At 27.3% G+C, this 22202-nt stretch overlaps 3 protein-coding genes and 1 long non-coding RNA gene across 13 annotated transcripts in view; 1 reads left to right on the top strand and 3 right to left on the bottom strand.

The window, feature by feature from the left end:
* Positions 1–8592: 8592 nt before the first annotated feature.
* Positions 8593–11427, bottom strand: LOC141532108 (uncharacterized). Its single transcript, XM_074250282.1, has 2 exons — positions 9567–11427; positions 8593–9495 (listed from the first exon to the last, which is right to left on the bottom strand). Exons 1-2 carry the CDS (start codon positions 10091–10093, stop codon positions 9333–9335), a joined length of 690 nt encoding a protein of 229 aa, XP_074106383.1. The 5' UTR covers positions 10094–11427; the 3' UTR covers positions 8593–9332.
* Positions 11428–12731: 1304 nt separating this feature from the next.
* Positions 12732–15175, bottom strand: LOC141532089 (uncharacterized). 4 transcript variants are annotated; one of them, XR_012480030.1, is made up of 7 exons: positions 14899–15175; positions 14763–14821; positions 14520–14679; positions 14241–14427; positions 14087–14147; positions 13686–13849; positions 12732–12977 (listed from the first exon to the last, which is right to left on the bottom strand). It is a non-coding gene; the product is annotated as an uncharacterized LOC141532089 (long non-coding RNA). The 4 variants fall into 4 exon arrangements; XR_012480029.1 differs by having other exon boundaries at positions 14909–15174; XR_012480028.1 differs by having other exon boundaries at positions 14520–14821; positions 14899–15174.
* Positions 15176–17778: 2603 nt separating this feature from the next.
* LOC141532128 (uncharacterized) overlaps positions 17779–22202 on the top strand; it is a 140359-nt gene continuing 135935 nt past the window's right edge. The window contains exon 1 of one of the 7 annotated variants that reach the window (XM_074250331.1): positions 17779–18207. Coding sequence is in view for 2 of the 7 variants with exons in the window: in XM_074250328.1 (XP_074106429.1) it covers positions 19590–19655 (66 nt within the window). In the remaining 5 variants the exon portion in view is untranslated. Of the gene's footprint in view, positions 18208–19085; positions 19656–22202 lie in introns of those variants that run through there. The other 6 variants (XM_074250336.1, XM_074250328.1, XM_074250327.1 and 3 more) reach the window with 6 other exon arrangements.
* Positions 20508–21868, bottom strand: LOC141532093 (uncharacterized). Its single transcript, XM_074250263.1, has 2 exons — positions 21751–21868; positions 20508–21681 (listed from the first exon to the last, which is right to left on the bottom strand). The coding sequence occupies exons 1-2, from the start codon at positions 21758–21760 to the stop codon at positions 20594–20596; spliced, it is 1098 nt and encodes a 365-aa protein (XP_074106364.1). The 5' UTR covers positions 21761–21868; the 3' UTR covers positions 20508–20593.

The raw sequence follows: 22202 nt of genomic DNA, 5'->3' as shown, positions 1-22202 counted from the left end.
CTACATCTTTGATACTGATACAAAAAAAGTTTATCATCGATTCATATTTAACCTAACTTTTTTTTTATTTTCATCGTATAATATTTTACAAGAAAAGAAAATCAAACAACAAAAATTGACCTAATGAGCAGTTATAACCATCAGAAAATTATTACTCATCATTGAAAATGGCTTTCTTCAAATTTATGGTGAAATCATCAAGATTAGAAAAATCAAAAAATTTTTATTTTCAGGAAAAAATTAATTCAATGTCTACAAATGAAGTTAAAAAAACTCACCATAATTTTCTGCAGAAAACAAAAATTTATAATCTCATGTATGTATATTATTGAAATATTCACTTCGTTCCATTATCAAAATATTGATATGATAATAACAATATAGATCTAATAATACAATTTATAAGACACTGCAGAAGTCTGTGACCAATTTAGCAATCTTGTTAGCTTTTAGTGTTTCCATGATAACATTAAATGACACTTTTGAAAACAAAATTTTCAAAAGCATTATTGGTTTTCTAAGTGGAGTTTTACTAACTATCATTCTTTTATGCTTCCTGGTCTATTCAAAGTTTACTCTATCTTCTGCGACTTTCTTTTGCTCATTATTAGGAATAGTATTGACAATCAGTTTAGCTTTTTCTTATCGAATTAGGTAATTGAGAAAACTTATAATTTCTAATTTTCTTAATCCTAAAATTAAAATGCTTTTATTCTTCAGATGTATCACTTTATTACTATTTTTCCAATGTTTTTCTAAACGTGGACGCCAAGCATTGATAGCTTATGCTTTCGTTCTCATGTTAGTTGGTCCAACAAGCAATACACTTCATAACGTTCAAGTATTATCAGAGCTATTGTCCTGTGGACAGGTAGTTAATGATGTAACTAAGTTTAATTTTTAACTTCCCGCTAAAAAAATTGAAAATTTTCGAAAACCGGGAAGTTATTGGTTTTAGCCCGTTTTTCGAAAGTCGAGTTTTGAACGGATGATGACGTTTTGAGCTCCTAGGAAGCTTCACTGAATGTTTACGCGATGATGTTCGTATATATATATATATATATATATTAGGGTGTGCCAAAATATAACTTCCGTGAAGAACCTTTTAAAATTGGAATTTTGAGTTCCGCTTTTAACAGCAGCTGTGTTTAGGCATTTTCTGAGATATTTCGGGGTGAGAGGATTTATTTGATTTTCACAGAATTTTTAACAGGAGATTCAATTTGGCACTTCCGGCCAAATTTTGAATTTTCAGCGGAAATGCTCAAACTAAGCTCCTGTTAAAAAATTCTATGAAAATCAAATTTATCGTCTCACCTATATATATATATATATATATATATATATATATATATATATATATATATATATATATATATATATATATATATATATATATATATATATATATATATATATATATATATATATATATTTATTACCATTCGAAGGGGCTTGACTAAACTTAGATTTTAAAGACAATTTAGACCGATTCGACCCGGTAAATTTTGAAAAATCTTAAAAAAACTACCAAAAAAAAATTTTCCAAATGTGATTTTTTAGAATAATTTCAAACAGCTCCTAGGATAAATTCCAAAAACTAATCAGCTATTAAACTCAAAAAACCAGGTCGATCGCTGTCAGCCCTGATTAAAAATATTGATTGAAAAGTATTGGGAATCAGTCACCCTATGTGAACTGTATATCTATATATACATGAAAAAGAATTGAAATTATTCAAAAGTATTCTAATTTCATCATTTTCAATCCTTTTCAATCAATATTTTTAACCAGGGAGCCCGGTCAAAATCGGTTGATTCCTTTGTCAGTTATCGTTGTCGAAAGAAAACTTAAAAAGTGTTCTTTCTTAATTACTTCGAAATTCTGTGTTTGATCAACTTAATCTCAATAGTTCTTTATGAGGCTTTGAAAACTGAGTCTAATGCCGCCAACCGCGTGAAAATCGGTTCATTCATTCAAAAGTTATTGCGACTTGAATATTCAAAAAATAGTGTTTTATTAAAGTTTAATAAGACTTTTGAGCTCGGTGAGCTCAAAATGATACGGACATTATATTTTTGAGCTCGAAGAGCTCAAAAACGTCATACGTGCAATTTTGAGTATAGAATTAGCGGGAAGTTGCAGGGATGGCCTTTGGGGTCAACCGTTTTCCTAATTTTTTTTTAATATCTTACAACCTTTTGAGTTCATAGGAAGAATTGAAACAAATTATTGAAACTTTCACTAATCTAACGATACAACCCTACTTAGCATTTCGATATTCTATTATGCAAATCGTCAAAGTTATCAGCAATGTAATGGATAATATTAAAATCATTTTATACACAATAAAAAAATGTTTCCTCAGTCTTTGTAAGTATTGTCAGTCATAAATTGTATATTGCTTTACGGTTTTATGTTTTATAGATTCAATAGTAAAGTCAGTTTACGATTGGCTTATAAGCATTGTGAACCTTTGCAATAAAAAGTTCGGAACACCGTATGAGAAATGTCAAAATGTTTTTAACATTGCTATAGCTGATTGTAAAGCAAAACTTGGACCACTATTTAAGCATTTCTGTGAAATAGCAAATACTGCACAAAATTTATGTTATACAATAAAACCTTTGGACTTCGTATGTCTCTTGACTTCTCTAATCAAAAATATGATTTTAGATACTGTTCAAAAAAGTATGAATTCAATATTATTTGTTATAGTAGCTTTTTATTACTTTAATAGTGTAAAAAATTATGTACTTAGTCATTTTTTATAGACATCAAAAGTTTTATGTATCAACTGAAAACAATGTTTTACGTTAAAATCAATTTTTCACATTTTTTGAATTTTGAAACTCACAAAAATAATCAGTATCAAAATATAGTGATATATATCTTAAAAGATATTAAATCTCAAATTAGTAGGTTTTCGATATTGTTTAACTCAATGAGTTTCATAACAAGTTTCTTTTTCTTATGTGTTTTATTGAGGTGAGAATTTCCTGGCTCCAGTTAATGTTAATGAATTACGTTTCTTAATATTTTTTTTCATCCATTTCAGAGTTATTAACTATAGATACAAGTGGTTAACAAAAGATTCTTTTGATAATAAATATCTTACTAATAATTTTTATAATATTGATTTAATTAGAAGACGAAAAAAAAAAGAAATAGTTTTGCCACTAAGTAGAAGAGAAAAAAAGAAATATATCAAGTTATTGTCAATAAAATTGATTACTCAAGAAAAAATTCGAATGGCTAGATCAACAATTTTTTTAGGGATAGTAACTATCAAATTTTGCATTAATTTATTTGTTGATCATAGTCTTTTCTGGATTTTAAGTACCATCAATTACTATGGTCGATTTTCAACGAAAACTTTGGAAAGTAACATTATTGGATTTCATGTTGTTGGCAATAAATATATCGCGGATATCTATCGAAATGTATCTAAAATCTTTTTACGATTTCAAAATGATAACAGAAACTCAACATTTCTTTGTCTTCCGGATCCGTCATCACCAAATTATAATCAATATATAACAATTGCAATGATAATTAGTTTTTGTTGGCTATTGGCTCTCTTTGAGCCATATGGTAGAAGATTTAGTCAAACGGTCATGAGTTATTATTATCCTGAAAGAGCAAGACATCGAACAGTTTGGTTATACAATCATATTCTTCGGTAATGTAAAAAATTAACTCAGAAACTTTTATTATTTTTTGTCTAATATCAATGAATTATTGTAGAGTCCGAGAAAATTTTTTAAAATTCGTTAGACGTAAGCTGCGTTGCCAGAATGGACTAAAATACATCAAAAATGGTGAATCTAATACATCCTATGAAAACTTTTTTTCGAAGTACCCAATTTTGAAGTATTGTTTTAAGAAACCAAAGATGTGTCTGATATGTGGAACTATTGTGAATAAGACTAACTTCAATCACATCAAATGTATGACACCTAATTGTAATGGACTATTTTGTACTTCGTGTTTTGCCGATCTCAATAATCAGTGCCCTCTTTGTACAGGACCCATTGAATATGATGATTTGTTGGATATAAGTGAAGATAAATTATAAAAATTATTTCCTCTATTAGATTATTCAAATATCAACAAAAATTTTTATATCTCAATACAAAATCACTTTTCACTAATTAAAATGTAATATTATCATAAATTTGCAGAAATAATTTGTAATAACAGCAGTGTTATATACAGTCATACAATAGGTGTCATCGTTGATACATTACCAGGCAAATTTCGTATAATTTGGTTTATAATAAATTATAAATAGTGTTTTTTGTTATATAGATTTTAAAAGTCGCTGTAAAGCTACATTTGAGTATAGTGTTCGATTTGAGGCTAAGCCAAAATAAATGGATTTTCTGAAATTAATGATATTCAAAAAAAGTTTAGAAAATCCAAATGTGCATGCCTTATGTGCTCGTGTTCTTTGTGAATTTTTCGAAGTCGATAGAATATTAATCACATAAAAAAAAAAAAAATTGATTGAGAGTAAAATAATTCAACTCAAGTTCATTTAAATTTTCCCGCGTGAATCGGAGAAAAAAAAATTCGAGACTCCATTATGTTATGTCGCAATAACTATAATGCTTTGGGTTGCATCTGGCAGGTGACACTACTTGTCAGATAAAACAGAATTTGAATATGTTAATTAGTTACATTTATAATTTAAATTTATATTTATATTTTATATAGATTTAGAATTTCTATTTGATTTAATAGTTGATTTAATTGCTGAGTTTGGTCGTTGAGTGCACACGTGTCTTCGAAAGAGAAACTTTAATCTCAAGAAAATAATACAAAGGAATATAGTATTAGGTTCTGAAAAACCATAAAATCTTCGAGTAAACACAGAACATGTCCTTGCCACATTGACAACTTCAAGTCCTTAAAAGAAAAGCCATAAAAGACACGTGTGGAAAGTCAACGGTCTCTTGTTCTCTAAAAACAAGGCACTTCAACTGAATTTGACAACAAATAAATAAAAATAACTTATTTATCCACTTTATTTTAAGTAACTAAATAACATAAATAATGAGTATTTAGACGCTACAACATGTGTATATATGTATGGATTTAATGTCACAATGGTTTTAGACAAATTTAATTACATATTAGAATAATTGAATAGTAAATGGTATTAAATTGAATTTAGAAATGATTAGCAAATATTTAAGTAAAATCCGCATCTGATATAATTTATTGAGCAGATAATACTTTAAAAGCCTTTTAAAATTATAACACGTTAATTGATTCTAATGAATATATGTTAATTAAATTATAAATAATAGATAAGGATGATCATTGTTAACAACGATCTGATATTATGTTATCATTACTGTCTGTACCTCGACCAGGTTTTCTGCGGTTTCCCCAGGTCGCTGTGCTGAATTTAAAGCCAGGTAAATACAGGTACATGAATATGTAAGCCGGCCGCAGCCGCAAATAAGTGTTATATAAAAGTAAGTTTATATAAGTACATGTAAGATAGTATATTACGCACTATGTATAAGGGTAGTTCTAGCAATAGTATAAGTGTATACGTGTAACCATAGTGGGGGAAAGTGAAGCTGAGGAGTCAGAGTTGAGACTTTGTGACTTCACTTCTCCCCGAGAGCTGTAACTATTCACTCCATCTCTCCGATTTCTAAATAAACATCAACATAAAGTTCAATTGAACTCTTATCATTTAAAAATCATACCTTGCCACACAATCTCAATCAGTAATTTTTTTAGTATATTTCAAATTAAATTATAAAATCAAATCCCGCGTGACAATAAACAACCCACTTGTCCACGAGGTGTCATCATCAGCGAATCTAGTAACCTCGCAGGACATAACAATTACCGACATTCAGTGTTGTGCTATAGTATGGATATATAGTTTAAGCTTCTTTCAAGCTGCCCCTGATAGCCACCAGGGCTCTCTTAAGTTGGCGGGGGGTAATTGATTTTTTATTAATTTTTTCGGCTAATTCAATTGTTCTTTAACTGTTCTTCAATGTTTGATCAAAAATTTCTTTTGTTCGTTTTTAGTTTTTTTTTTTTTAATTTTCAAAAATTGACTCTCAAGTTAGCACTAAATATTGACTTTCTCACTTTTTTTTTTTTTAATAGTTTATAATTATTTATTCATTGTTCGATTAAAAAAAAAACATTTGTTCGTCCTTCGTTATCCTGTAATTTAATAATAAACTTTTTTTTATTCTAAGCCAATTTATTTTCACCGCGCATGCGCAAAGGTCATTCGAACCGTAAGTAACCCGGCAATCTTTAAATGAGAATTATTTGTAAATTATCGTTATATCCAAGGGACATAAAAAGTTTTCTGTTAATATTTTTTAGGATTTAAGTTGATAATTATTATCTTAAATATACGTATTGCACGTCTTTAGTACACGTACCTAATAATTTTTTTTATTTAATCATTTTTATTTCATCACTATTTAATGATACTCAAAGCAGCAGACCTTAATATTTTTAACTTCATTTAAAAAACTAGTTCTACGAAAATATTTTTTAAAAATTTCACTTGTAGCTTCTATAAAAATTATTGAGTGTCTATTAGATCCAATATCTAATATCGTAGATATTTACTGATACCGAAATCAGCAAACACCTGATAATTTTTTTCAGAATTTTATAACAAATCAATTATAATAAATATCACGTAGATGTTAAATCACGTAGATGTTATTCATTGGCATGCTTGCTCTTTAAATTATTTGAAACTGGTCAACCAAAATTTCTGCGTGATCTCTTCCATGAAGTTGAGGCTGACGTAAGACAATCTGGTGGATTGTTAGCGAAAAATAATAATGTCACTTTTAAAATGCCAAACTTTGCTACCACTTTATTTGAGCATTCATTCATCGTAACTGCTATTCGAACTTGGCAAGAACTACCAGCTGACATCATAAACTCGCAATCCATCGAAATTTTCAAAAATAAAGCCTTTACTTATTTTGTGAATCTTGAAACAATGAATTAATAATTTCTACTTAGTATTATATAGACTTATTAATTTAGTTTAATAATTTAAACTATAATTTATATTCTAATTGTAAATTAAAATCATAAATAAATCCTATTATTATAAATTGCTAAACTATCTCTAACCAATACTACTTATGTTGATTTTGTTGATATAAACTTTATTTATCATTGCTATTCGGCTGTTTAGCTTTGGCATATATATTTAATAAATAAAAATAAATAAATAAATAATAATTATATTATCAATTATTGATAAAGTATTTTCAGAAATTCACAGCGATAAAATTTTTAATTTCTACATAAGATAATTTTTCATAAAACTTTAGGACATGTCTACTTAAGCGTAAAAAATCCTAATAAATCCACGCTGCGTGACTAACTCAGAGTTTTTACGTATGAATAGTTACTTCTAATACATTAATAGCATGATCAATTATCAGCTTTATAAGTTTAGGTTCGATTGAGCAATATAGTGTCTCTCCATCGTTATAAATAAAATTAATTTTTAAGAAAGATCAGAAAGCACTGTTATTGCAAGAGACCGGCGAAGCTGAACGTTAGACTCATGTACTTATCAAACCAGCTTTTCATTACGATATTTTGTGTTAATTTTAAAAAATATTTCTGTGTATTAGATACCCATATCTAAGAAAAAGAATAGCATAACAACAAATAATTTTTAATAAAAGCAATTATTATATTACGAATACAAATGTGTTTAGGAAGGATTACCAAATATATATTATCAGAATATTTTTTACGCTTCACTTTTTCCCGAATATAAAATCTAAGTTTGGTTTTAATTAATTCGGTTGTGACAGATGCTTAGGTGAATGTAATAGTCTTAGTAGCTGTAATTGAAAAAAATATTTTTATTTATCATCAACTTATAGCCTATTATTATAATGATAGTTGATAATCATATTAAAATTGACAAACATCTAACAAGTTTTAGAATTTTCATACTCGATCAATTAGGATAAAAAATATTGAAAAACTACGCATTTATAATTAAAAATGATTTTGTTATTGAAATAAAAAGTGGCATACTTCTGCTCTTTTAATTATAATTAACATTTAATACAAAATTTTTAGTCTTGGATTGAAGGATTTTGTATTATTAAATATAAAATACATAACATGAAGTTGGTTCTTATTAATAATTAATATCAAATGAAAATTTTCATATAACTATATAGTATATGTTAGTATATGGATGGTTTCTATTTTGTACGTAGAATTAGCAAACAAAAAATTATAATTAATAAATAAATAAATTCTTCAACAAAGATGAATAAATTAAATAAAATATTCTTTTAAATTACCTATTATTTTGCACCATACTCATACACTAAAATTTCAACAATTTTCTGAATAAATTATTCAAAAACATCGATAAAAATTTAAAATCTTCAAGATTAATTTAACATGCTCTAAAAATATGTATTTAAATTTTCATCATAATAATCGTGTATTACGGTTGCTATTCAGTAGACATTACGATTAAGTACTCAATTAAACAAAAAAATAATTCGAATTAATGAATTAATTCATCAGCATTTACTGAGCAGATTTTTTTTTTTTAAGAATTCAGTTTCTATTTATTGAAACTCTATTTTAAGATAGTAATTATTATGATGTGAATTTGTCTAAAAATAACATTACATTCCAACTATATTTTTTTATCACCATTAGGGTGGCGCAAAAAAACTGACTAATTTTTTTTTGAGTCTCGAGTGAAAAAATGTTAGTTTTCGATGTTTTAAGAGCTCGCTCCAAAGGACAGCTTAAAACAATTTTTTAAGAGGTCACTCCAAATTTTTTTAAATTTCAAAAATCGTGAAAAATCGAATTTTTTTTTTTTTTCTCGTGACGTCATAATTTTATAAACCAAAAAAAAAAGGTTTTCCTGAAAGTTTCAGTTTAAAATGTGAATTTTAAAAGGTCGCTCATAATTTTTTTTAATTTATTAAGACTATTTAATTGGATTAGCATTTTTTGACTCTGAAATTTAAAAAAAAATTACTAGCGACCTTTCAAAATTTTAATTTTGAATTGAAACTTTCAGGCACTTATTTTTTTGTTTATAAAATTTCGACGTAACGAGAAAAAAAATTAAAAAAAAAAAATTTCGATTTTTTACGATTTTTGAAATTTAAAAAAATTTGGAGCGACCTCTTAAAACAGCAAAAACTAACATTTTTTTACTCGACTCAGAAAAAAAAAAATAATGGGTTTTTTTGTGCCACCCTTATCACCATGAAAATTTTGTTCTTTATAATTATAAAAAAGTAATAAAATTACTTGACTTATCACTTTTCTAATATATAAAGAACTCCATGTGGTAAAATTTTTGTATGCTTCCCAATTGGCTTTGACTCCTTCATTAAATCATTATAAAATCGCCAATCTCCGCATAATCTGCGGCAATATGCAATATAATGATGTGCATTATATCCAATAAGTCCACACAAACTGAAAATTAAAAAGAAAATTAGAATACAATTTTTAGAATTTTAGAAATATTGTAATAAAATCATACCAACCGATACCGTATATTTTTTGTTTCATTTTCTTTGATATTTAAAAACGTTGGAAAGTCTCGTAACCGGTATAACATGCTGCTATCTTGGTTACGCAGCTTGATGTCCAACTCAATATAAATGTAAGAGTTTAACTTTTGTTCACAGATTCGTGTTTTATTCTTACAAAAAGTACAGATTGATTGGAACGTTCCATGATAGATGAGAGCATTTTGCAAATCTTGTATACCATTCTTAAGAAGAATTTCATAATTGACAGACAGCGTAGGCCTTTTATTTTGAAAATCAACACATTCTGGTGTTGTACATGTTATATTTTCAATTAAACTAGGATCGTTTTGGAATAATTTATTCCATAACGCACTAACATTGTCTTCGCAATATATTACACGTGATATTGTGTTTACTTTATTTGTATCTTCATCATTCCATTTCATTGGTTGTTTTAATTCTTGTTGTTGATAAATTTTGTGTAAAATATTGAACCGATCATTATATAGTTGCCCATTTTTGATCACACCATTTCTCATTAAATTTAATGCAACTTTAAAAGTCGAATTTTCAGAACAATTTAAAAATTCATGAAAGCTCTTACTCTCTAATGCTCCATTAAAAATTAACTGGACTATACTGTCAAACGGACAAGTATTATAAGCTAAAAAAGCTACCCCATTATGAATAACTGGTCCACTTAGATTCCCATTTATCAATAAATATAATTCTGTTTGTTTGCCTTTTTTTTTTATAGTAGGAACATTTTCTTTGTTCTTTTGAGATGCAAGTAAATTATCTATTAATTTAAGTTCAGGACAGTCTTTAAAGTATTTACCTTCGTTATTAATTTTCCTTCTCTTTTTTCAATAGCAGCATCTAATACGTTTCTTTCAGAGATTTGGGTAGTTTTCGGAGTACTAGTTTTTAAGCTATAATCATGCTCGCTTTCAATAGATTTATTCAAATTCTCTATAACAGAATCGTTACTTACTTCCATAGTTGAATTCTCGGCTTTCATATCTTGTGTAGGGTGATTTAAATTATTTGCATAATTAATCCATTCAAAGTTTTGATGTTTCATATCGTTACCCAAGCCGCGCCAATTTTCAAAATCAATACTATCTTCAACCTCAACATCATCTGCTCTTTCCTTAATCTTAGCATCATTTGAATTTTCAACCTTAACACCATCTGTTTTTTTCCTCCGACTTAGCATCATTACAATTTGAATCGTTAGATATAGTAGATTTATCAATATTGTCATCGACAAATTTTGTGAGCTTGTTTTGAAATACAACCATACCACCTAAAAGATTTTTCAAATGAGCTTTCACTAAAATGTCGACTCGTGCAGGAAGACCGATTTGCCGATTGAGCATTTCTTTTGAATCTCTAAAGTCTTGCTCAATATATGATGACGTAGCACGTAATTTATTTTTGGAGTACATACTTGTGTCCACAGTGGAAAATCTTTGACAGTTTTTAGAAAGGACTCTTTGAATAATGGTACATAAAAACAATTTAATACTTTACCAGTAGTTTGAACATTATTTGAAATAGTAACAAGATCTTTTATCCATGAACTAATGGTAGACGAGTCACTACTTGGATCTTCTTTTTCGTCATTCAAAATAGTACTTTTTCAGCATCGAAGTCCATACTTTTCATATTTTCTTCAATTTCATGATACAAATCTTTACTGTTTTTATTACCAATTATATTTTCTAATTCTGTTCGAGCATTTAGAGGCGTAATATATTTTTGATTATAAAAAATTGTTGAATCATCAAATTCGGTAGAACAAACAATTAAAATCAATATTAACATTTTTTCAAAGTCTTTCAAAGTATTACACTGAATCAACAGTGCAATGCAATACAAATAAAAATTTTCACATTCTTGTGATTTACCGACTTCCAACATTTCCAAGAGCTGGCAGCATGAATGAAGTGGGCTGTGTCCAACCGAATATACGTATTCGGTTTCCATGAAGTATTATTTTTAGCTTTATTAAAACACGACTCGATATAATTAGGTAATGATTGATTATTAAACGCTAAAGCTATTGAGTTTAGTAACGCACGTGAACCATCACACACAACCTCGCCAGGAATCCTCTGAACAGTCGAAGAATCACGTACAAGCCGTAACCATCTTCTTAACCAGAATGTAATTACATCTGTGTCATGACATTCCGACAACATTTGATATGTCGAAATAGTAGTATTATAGAAATTTATGACGATTTGGTATAAGAAGATAGCACTTGTACGTTCACCACAATCAATAAATTTTCAGGCTATCCCACCAGTTGCGTCAATGCTAATTGATGATAAGTCTTTGTGTAATCGCTGATACTCACGATAACAATGAATTTGGGAAGGTGTTCCATAGAAAACCCAGAAAGGTGAAGCACTTACAACTTTGATCGAATTACGGTAAATGGGGGTCTCATCTACACACATAAGAGCTTTTATCAAATCTCGCCTGTCTTCTGGCTTCACATCATACTCATTTTCTGTTGATTCTTTTTTAATTGGTATAGAACATTCGCTTTACTTATCACTGGACATTGAGTGTCTCCAGGTTGAAGAAGCTTTCGGGATGCTTCTCTAATACTTGCTTTTGCTCCTTTATCTTTAACTTCTTTTCTCATTTCTTCTCTTTTTTTTCCTCTAAGTGGACGGCTAAGATCGTCATGCTTCTCAAATCGTGTGTCTCGACAGTTCATTTTTATGATAACATCACCATCAATACCCGGATCGTTTTCGATATAACAAAATAAATTGTTTCTACATTTCTTACTTTTGCATCGTCCTATCATTGTTGCATAATAATGTCCATATTGTTGAATAGTACCTTTTTAAATACGAATGCACATTTTAATCGATACTGCTTCCAAAATTCTAATATCAGAGTATCAGTCCATACTTTAGGTTGAAGACCGGGATAGTTACTATCGTTCTTTACAATAGGAGTAACTTTTGAATCGAGTTCCATAGATGTCTGGAAAGTACTACATCAAAACACTCAAAATCCTTCTGCTCATTAATATACACATTACTATAATAATCTGGATCTTTTTAACGTCGTCCCGGTCGCAATCGTCGGAGATGTCATCATCGAGGTCATTATCATCATTATTTATGTCATTATTTTTATAGGTACATAATAACCACATCGTTCCTTTGCTTTCGTTAGAATATCGCGTCGATTTTCTTTGATGTTTGTTCTTATACAAGGAACATTCCACTTATCTTTAAATTCAGGTTCATTTGACATCTTATCCCATACGTCAGAAGACCATTCAGGTAATTGATCCGATGCAAAATAACTAATATATTTTATCAATACATTAATTGCATCGTCTATCGATACTCTACTCTTAGGTGGCATTCTTACTTGAAAAATTAGTAATACCTAAAAAAATCAATAACAACAGTTAGTCAATTAAGTAATTACAAAAAAATTTAATGAAAGCACCTTACTTAAATTTTTAATGTTTAATTCACACCTTGTCTGATTCACAAGAATATCTATTTACTAAATATTATTTTTATATTTACGCAATTCTGATTTATTTTAATTTTCAATTATAAAATAAATGTTTTATAACTTTTTTTTTATTTGTTAAAGGTTCTTTCGATATAATATTCATCACACAAGTAGTCATTTGTTTGAACATAACAATGTTAATAATAATCATAATGATGATAATAATAATACAAATAGCTAAGTCAAAAATGTTTATAAGTTATATACACAAGTACATAAACTACAATTACGATATTTTATTTTTACAGAAAAATAAATTGTAAAAAAATTAAAAATCAGACGAAAAAATTTTTTTCTAACATAAATATTTTAATTAAAAATATAAAACTATCAGATTTTAATTAGCCATTGTTGCATATAAAAATAAAATTGAAAGATTATCTACTTTATCGGCGACTAGTAAACTTTCTTGTCAATCATCAGATTATTACAAATTAATTTTATTGCAAATCTTATTAGTTATAAATTTATCCACTTTTAATTATATGATATAACAGTATTACTTCATAGAACAAATTATTTTTCAATTTCAATGTCTCTAATCAAAAATGAAAAATGATTAATTATACTTACATTCAAGCAAAAAATATTGACTGAATATTTATTAAATGAATTTAAAGAAATATATAGATACATCCAAATACGAAATATCTTGTGCTCCATGTTTAAAGATATCAATATTTTCATTTACTTTAGTTTTCGAAATTAATTTTATTTGGAATTATTATTTTATAAATCTGAAAAAATAAATAAATTAATAAAATATTTGATTTAAAAAACATCAGTTATTTGAGAATCGTTATAAATATTAAAATTAGAATATTTGTTCAATAAATCGACATTATATACTTGAAATATAAAACATTGTCACAAACGAAAAGTGATTAAGCAGCTTATAAATTGTATCTTTATTTCACAAAAAAAAAAAAAATGATAAATTTTTATTTAATGATAATAAAACATTTCAAACTTACATATCAGTACTCATTTTAGATTCAATTCTACTGTTTACTAATATAGTTGACCAGAAACATCCTAAAATAAAGAATCGTTAATATAGGTCATATTAAAATTTTTTTATAGAAAAATGTATTTATATACAACCTGATATCGAAAATTTTTCCATACCTGCATGAAAATAAAAAGTACTGCTTCAAAAATCTCCAATTACATAATTGAAACAAAATTATTCGAAACGACCTTTCCAAACATACCAATAATCCGTAGTTACTACTGCACTAAGTTTCAAGTAAAACCTGAAATACTATTTCAATATTCCTAGGCATTGCAATCTATTGGTGTCTGTCCATTCCAACTAAAATAAAATTCATGGTGTCAATATGATCTATTAAATTCTTTTAAATTATAATTAATAAGTCAATATTTCAACAAAATAATATTTATTACCAATATTTATGCCGCGAAGCAGTTACTCTGTTTCGATCACCATACACTTAGTTAAGAGTTGGCAATGATAACTCCATTCCCATATTTTTATTCAATCTACATCTTTTCATGTTATTGAATTATCCGATGTTTTTTCAGAATTATACATGTTACCAATAAACTGCAAAAGCCATTTATTTTGTAATAATGTAAACAATTTTGTAAACTTTCGTAATCCAAAATGGAGTAACTTTGAACACTTACATCCTCTGACCAGTTTCATGATTTTTTAATTAATATCGGATATCAAACATCAACTAGATCTGAAAAAAGTATGAAGTCATAAAAATAATTACTGAGTTTTTAAGGTTTCCAAAAAATTACATAAATATAAACATACTCTAACTTACAAATTAATTTCGACAAACTACCTTCCATACATATGTACGTAGAGCTACTTGACTTGTCAATGTAACCCACTTCACTCCGTAATGTTCTAAGATCAAAAATCACTCATAATATTATTATAATAGACAGACAAAGCTTGATCAATTAATTAATAAACGATCGAAGAAGTTAAATTTCTGAATCAAATACGGAAGAAATTAATTGAAATAAATTGGAGCATGTGTGAAAAATATGTCGAATAACTGAATAACAACACTACCACTTGCGTATACACATTATGATGTATGTATTCATGTAATCGATTAGTTGACAATCCATTAGGTGGCACTGCAGCTATCATCTTTCATAAATGTAGCAGAAATTTGAATAAATTTTCAATAATGATGTCCTTCTATCGAAAAATTTTCTTTTTTTTAATTAAAATATAAAGAAATACGTAGCGAAAAAAAAACATATAAACAAATTTATCTTTGTTAGGAAATGAAACAAATTTAAATTCTAAAAAAAAAAAACTTATTATTTTTATTAAAAAAAAGGTTAATTAAATTAATTAAGGGAACTAATTAAATTTTGAAAAACATTCAAATTAAAGAAAATAAATATTTTTCTGCAATATTACACTTTTTGAATATAATTCGCTGATCCAAAGAAATAACTCGTATTTCTCTTCTCATATATATATATATATATATATATATATATATATATATATATATATATATATATATATATATATATATATATTATTATTATTATTATTATTATTATTATTATTATCATTTATGAACTTAAAAATGTAAATATGAAAAGCATGAGACAATTTTTTAATAGACATGTCTACTCATCATAAGTAAAAAAGTCCTGATAAAGCCACGCTGCGTGAATATAACAGCTCTTATATTAACGCTACGTGGATTTATCAGGATTTTTTATATGTGAATAAGTTGACACTTTTTTTTTTTAGTTATCAATAAAAGAAATGTGAAATTCGATATCATATTTTAACACCGCTTTGATATTTAGGAAAGCACGCTGAAAATTAATGAAAACATCGGTGTCAGTGTAATAATTCAACATCGAGACCGTTTGGACTTATACGCCAAACGTCACAAAAAATAGTTGACCTTTTGGTAAATTCTGCTTACCAAGAAGTTAAACATTAATAATTATGTCAACTTAAATTCAATAAAATATTTTTGTGCCACTTGGGGCGAAGTTTTATATTTACTGTACATAAGTAGTTTCAACCACGGAGGTTACCTATTTTGGCATTTTTAGCTGGGAGTTTTATAATTTAATTTACCAAATAATAATAATAATAATAATAATAATAATAATAATAATAATAATAATAATAATAATAATAACAATACTAATAAAAGAAAACAGTGAAATCAAAAACGTGGACTAGAATATGCGTGCCTGAAAGTGAGAATGAAAAGTATTTCATAAGAGTCTTGTTTTTCTAGTTGAATTATTATCGACCGAGAATATATGCAGAACTTGTATTTTTCTTGCGTTACTATTATTATATCATTTTATTCTCATAGTTTTCAATTGATCTTATTCATGAGTTATTTTACTATCATTACTTAAAGTTATCAGTGCTTTGTCCTCAATTCATCTCAGCTATAATCAGTGTGCTAAGGCCATTAGTTTCTGGCTAACATCACGTGTTAATCAACGTTTTAGGGGCTTTCACCATTATTTGTTCTCTCCAGCTGACCGAATGGCACAAAAACGATTACAAATTCTATGTGGTTTTACTAACTTATTGAGAATAACTCTGTGGAAACAATGTAAAATAAAGTAAAATAAACTTTTTCTTTTGTAATCCAATTCGCGCACGCCAGATATATAATATTCTCGTTTTAATTTATATCTTTCTCATCTTTTTTTTCTTTACTTAGTATTTTTAACATGAACTGATAAATAATTTAATTAAATAATAATAATAAAAAAATAGATTTGATCTTGATTTAGTTTTTTACTAGCGCTCACGTCTATAATAAACTATTTAATTGATAACTTTATTTATTTATTTAACTTTTTTGATGTTGTAGGTCGAAAATTATTGTGGATATAAATTAGATATTGTAAGCAGATAGAATTATTTTAAATTACTAATAAATTACATTTAAAGAAAAATTTATTTAATAATATTATTTTATTTATTATCATTGAGCTTTGAGAGTGTAACAAAAAATATAAGCCACCATTGATATAAACATATCTAACAAACCACTATGAATCTAACACATTTATAATTTTTTGAAGACCAGTCTATAAAAAAGACTATTGATAATTTTCTTTTTAATAGAATATCAATAATACTAGCTGACAGCTAAATTTTTTTAATTTTTGTAGCAAATCAATTACAATAAAAAAATGCTTCTAAAAATGTTCACTAATTATTTTTTTAATTTTCAAATGTGGAGTTGTTTTTATTAAATTTTTTCATAATAATTTCATTTTTATAAAATTAAAAAAATTTTTTCAATATCTGTCAATTTTAGTTTCATAAATATTATCAATTATTAGAAACATCGCAGTTTTTTCTGAAATGAAGTTATACGGTGTTATTGTTGCTTAGACAAGTTTATATATTTGATCTCTCCAGTAGTTAATTATCAGAACACAATAAACAAGTGTAATAATCAGATCCAAGTCTTAGCAATAATAAGTCAAAACAAAAAGGGTTATTAAGTAGATAGTACGCTGACATTTTTTAATGTTATCATTAGCTGCTTTATTAGCTGAATACTAAAAATCAGTTATCATAAATTGTTTTTCAGTTATTGGAATTTTTTCTATTAAATCAGTTCTATATTTACCATGAATACATTCATAATTATTAATAACAATGGGTTCATTGTAGAAAAAAATTTTAAGTACATTACTAATTTTTATTGCTTTACCAGCATGATTTTCAACATTACTAAGACACATGGTTTATGACACTGACAACAGTGACAACATCAGGTTTTATCTGTACATTTTTGATTATTAAATATTATGAAAGTTATGATTGTTCATTTGAATATGGTTATATTTATTATAAATTATTTATTAAGTTGATAGTATTGTGATAAATTATCCTACGTTAGATGATTCTATGCAGTTGTTAATACGTAAAATCACATAAGAAAAATCACCTGGCTACAAACCAACAGCTTAATGCACAATTAATTTTATTCCTGTTACTAATTAACTTATCAATTAATTATAAATATAGTTAAACACGTCTAGTTAGACAATTCAAATACAATAGACTTCACTACATTCAATAGAAAATCGGTCGGTAGGTAACTATTATATTATTAACATAATCATAATTTTTTCGATTATCGTCTTAATATAAACACAGATATAGTTGTCTGTGAATTAATAATTAATTAAAAAATTATCTTTTATTTATCTATGTATTTCTCTTTTTATTATTTTTTGATTATAAGTAACTAGTCTATTACATGTTTTTGAAATTGTATCGATCACGATATCTGTTGTCAAACTTTTTATTTTTCTCTATATTGAATTATTATTATTATGAGAAAATGCAATTTGAAATTTGAAAAACCGCACCAATCAGGTCATTCGTGTGGTTATAATCGGAAGTAGAATAGTACAATACTATTATTGATAACTAATTGAATATTTTTATTAGAATAAAATTAATCGATTGTTGATTACTCTCATAAAATTTTATATAAAATTGAAAAAAAACTTGATAGTTGTATAGCTGAAAGGATAACAAAATTTTCGGGCGAATTTGACAAAAAAAAGTTCATCAATAAATTTATTACTATGAAATAATCCAAATACACTATTAAAAACTATTAAACGACCATTAGTATTTAATATAAATAAATAGATTATACAAAAATGGCAGAACATGCAAAGTAAGAACTGCTTTTTAGGCCATTGTAGAACCTACCGACGTGTTTTGCATTAAAGACATGCAATACGTATATTTAAGATAATTATCAACTTAAATCCTAAAAAATATTAACAGAAAACTTTTTATGTCCCTTGGATATAACGATAATTTACAAATAATTCTCATTTAAAGATTGCCGGGTTACTTACGGTTCGAATGACCTTTGCGCATGCGCGGTGAAAATAAATTGGTTTAGAATAAAAAAAAAGTTTATTATTAAATTACAGGATAACGAAGGACGAACAAATGTTTTTTTTAATCGAACAATGAATAAATAATTATAAACTATTAAAAAAAAAAAAAAAGTGAGAAAATCAATATTTAGTGCTAACTTGAGAGTCAATTTTTGAAAATTAAAAAAAAAAAAAAACTAAAAACGAACAAAAGAAATTTTTGATCAAACATTGAAGAACAGTTAAAAAACAATTGAATTAGCCAAAAAAATTAATAAAAAATCAATTACCCCCCGCCAACTTAAGAGAGCCGGGCTTTTTATCTGTAGCTTATGAAATTAAAAGAGACATCGCTAACCACTCGAGTGCATATTGTATTATTTGTTATAATTCCAAACATTATACACAGCTCTCGAGTAAATAAAAAAATTGACACAAACCATTTAAGTTATAAAGCTTTTTATTTTTGTTATTCACTTGAATGACAGTTTCTATATAAGAGTGTCGTTTATGTAATTTCGAACTAAAAATTTGACGAACTTTTTTTTTCTGTAAAATTCGCCACAGCAGAAAATGTCTTGCAATTATGCTGATGGATTATCTCCATATGAAAATAAAGGTGTCTTAGGACTTGCTGAGGTAAATGAATTTTTCTTTTACGTAAGGAGTTGAATATTTATTTTTCTTCGAGGTTCTAAAGATATACTTACTATATTAGGAGGAGTAGTAGTACAATCAATTCTGATGTGCTGCAGTAGTTGAACACCCAATAGTTGCCACATTTGTAATAGTCAAGCAAGCCTTTCTATTTGGGTGGTATAATCATAGAGCTAATGAATTGGCTTTTATTATATATAGAATGCTACAAATTCCATAAAAAACGATTGATTTGATCGAAAGATATCGTAATAAAAGCATAAAGAATATGTTTCTGAATTCGAAGTGACTAGTCCACGTACATATGGGGTATTCCATGCCAAATCGACCACTTTTGACCCCGACCCTTTTCGATTTGGCCGAAAGTTTTCCATCCTTTTCTACCCTATAAAAAACGGTTCTCAGAATTTTTTTGAATTTTTTTACCTAACTCCAAAAAAGTTATGAATTTTTCAAAAAAATGGCTTTTTTATTTTCAAATAGCCATAACTTTTTCAAAACTAAACATTTAGGTACCTTTTTTTTTTTTTTAATTTTTGTTTTTAGATGTACTTTCCGATAAAAATATTAAAAAATTTTTGTAAGTCAATACATATGGAATTTTTCAGTTTTTGACAAAAATCAATGATTTTTCGAAGTTCGACATTTTTTTAAAATTTTTTTTTCTAAAATAAACTTTAATCAATTCCACAGTTATCCCTGTAGAACCCAGATTGGGCCGATTTCTCTTTCTATTTTTTTATTCAATTGAAAAAATATTGTTAAATTTTCAAAAATGGAAAAAAAATTTTTTTTCATAAATTTTATTTATATAATGAGGTAAATACAATTCAACGATTTTACGGCATTACATTCACAATTTAGAGGCTTCATCGATGACTGTAATTAGTAAGATCAATAATTGATGCAGCTAAAATTAATTACTTTTCTCTCTGTCGTTTAAATATTTTACAAATTCTGTGTTCATTCGAATTCGAAAAGTTTTTAACTAGTAAACAACCATTTTTGTCCGGAATTATACAATGTAGTTGTTGAGTTCCTGTAATCGGTTTCGTTTTCAAAAATCGATCATTTAAATCATTTACTGCTGTGTCATAATCTTCTTCTGGGGAAAACTTCACTATAATATTCGGCAAGTTATCCGGTGCAGAAGCCCATTCAAAAAGTTCTTCTGGTGTCGTTATTTGTTTGTCTACCGCGAGTTGGAGACTTGCTCTCGCTGCAAGTCGTTTGAGAATACCACCGATTCCATCACACGGACCTTTCCCATGGGCAGTCGCAAAAAAATGCCATTCAGCAGGAATATCAAAATCATCTTCGTGGGAATATAAATTTACAAAGTTTTTAAAGTTTTTAAATTGTTGAGGAGCTCCATCAGAAAAATAATAAATCTTGTTACAACGTTCAGGAAGACTTTTCACGTAATCAGTTATTATTTCGATGAAAACATGAACAGCAACGGCATCATGTTTGTTAGAATCTGAGATAATTACTAAACTTTTGTGTTCAAGTTTGTTATTTACTGTATAATAAATAACGACTGGAAAAACTGTTGCCTGATTATTATTCCAGTGAAAACCAGCTGCCGCATTTTGTACTACGAAGGCATAATTTTCTGCAAAATCACAAATAATAACGTATTCGTTTGGTTTCAATGTATCTTTCAATGTCTTCAAGAATTGGGCTTGCTCCTTAGCAATGAACGAATGAGGTAGAAGAATTTCTAACTCACTACAAAATTTTTCCACAAATTCTTCTGTAGGCTTAATAATAGTTTCTAAACTACTTCTCGGTTTTGATATCCAATATTTATATGTAATATTCTCGATTTCCCGGTCCTCAAAACATTTTAGTAAAATTTTACTCAACTCATCGACCCCAGGACAGTTTTTACATCCACCTAAATAACACTGAAAATATGGATTTTCACATATAATCATGCTCAAGTAATCGCTGTAGTGTTTAATGGGCTTTTCTGTGTTCCTTGTCAAAGAATAAATATTTGCACCTAAAATAACAGTAATTTAGTAAACTTAAAATTCACGCGTTTATAATTATTAATTAATTTGATAATTACCAAGCATCATTAACTTCACGTTTTGATGAATCGTACACACGCAGATGGTGTGTGTTCCACTTGCCCCTGCTAACACACAATGTTTTGGTCGCAAAGAAGCGAATTTTGAAAATCCAATTCTCTCAGTAGGATTTATTTCACAGAAACATTGGTATAATTCTTTTTAAGTTAGACAGGATAAGTCTTTTTGGACGTGTATCCGATTACCATCATCACTTCGAATTGATACAAAGTCTTTCATACCGGGCATTTGAGCACTATACTCATCATCGTTGTAAAAATTTTCAACTTTTAATTTTACCTGATCAGTAATTGTCCTCCCTATACAAAAATGTTGAGTAATTTAGTTTTCAAGTGTATTTAAAACATCGATTTTACGCTACCCATACCTAATTTCGATTCAGGTGTAGAAAGTAAACCCGTTTCTTCAACCAAATTTTTTGCTACTCTTG

Source organism: Cotesia typhae, unplaced genomic scaffold, assembly GCF_013202065.1.
Source record: "Cotesia typhae breed Kobodo isofemale line unplaced genomic scaffold, CoteBio_Ctyphae contig_56, whole genome shotgun sequence".
In the NCBI taxonomy this organism is placed as follows: Eukaryota; Metazoa; Arthropoda; class Insecta; order Hymenoptera; family Braconidae; genus Cotesia; species Cotesia typhae.
This window is presented reverse-complemented; position numbering and strand designations above follow the sequence as displayed.

Excerpts from the sequence above, each read along its gene's own strand:
- LOC141532108 (XM_074250282.1), bottom strand. The coding sequence starts at position 10,093 with ATGAGAAATGGTGTGATCAAAAATGGGCAACTATATAATGATCGGTTC. Across the intron at positions 9,496-9,566 it reads ACAAAAAATATACGGTATCG|TTTGTGTGGACTTATTGGAT; the intron begins GTTGGTATGATT and ends TTTAATTTTCAG.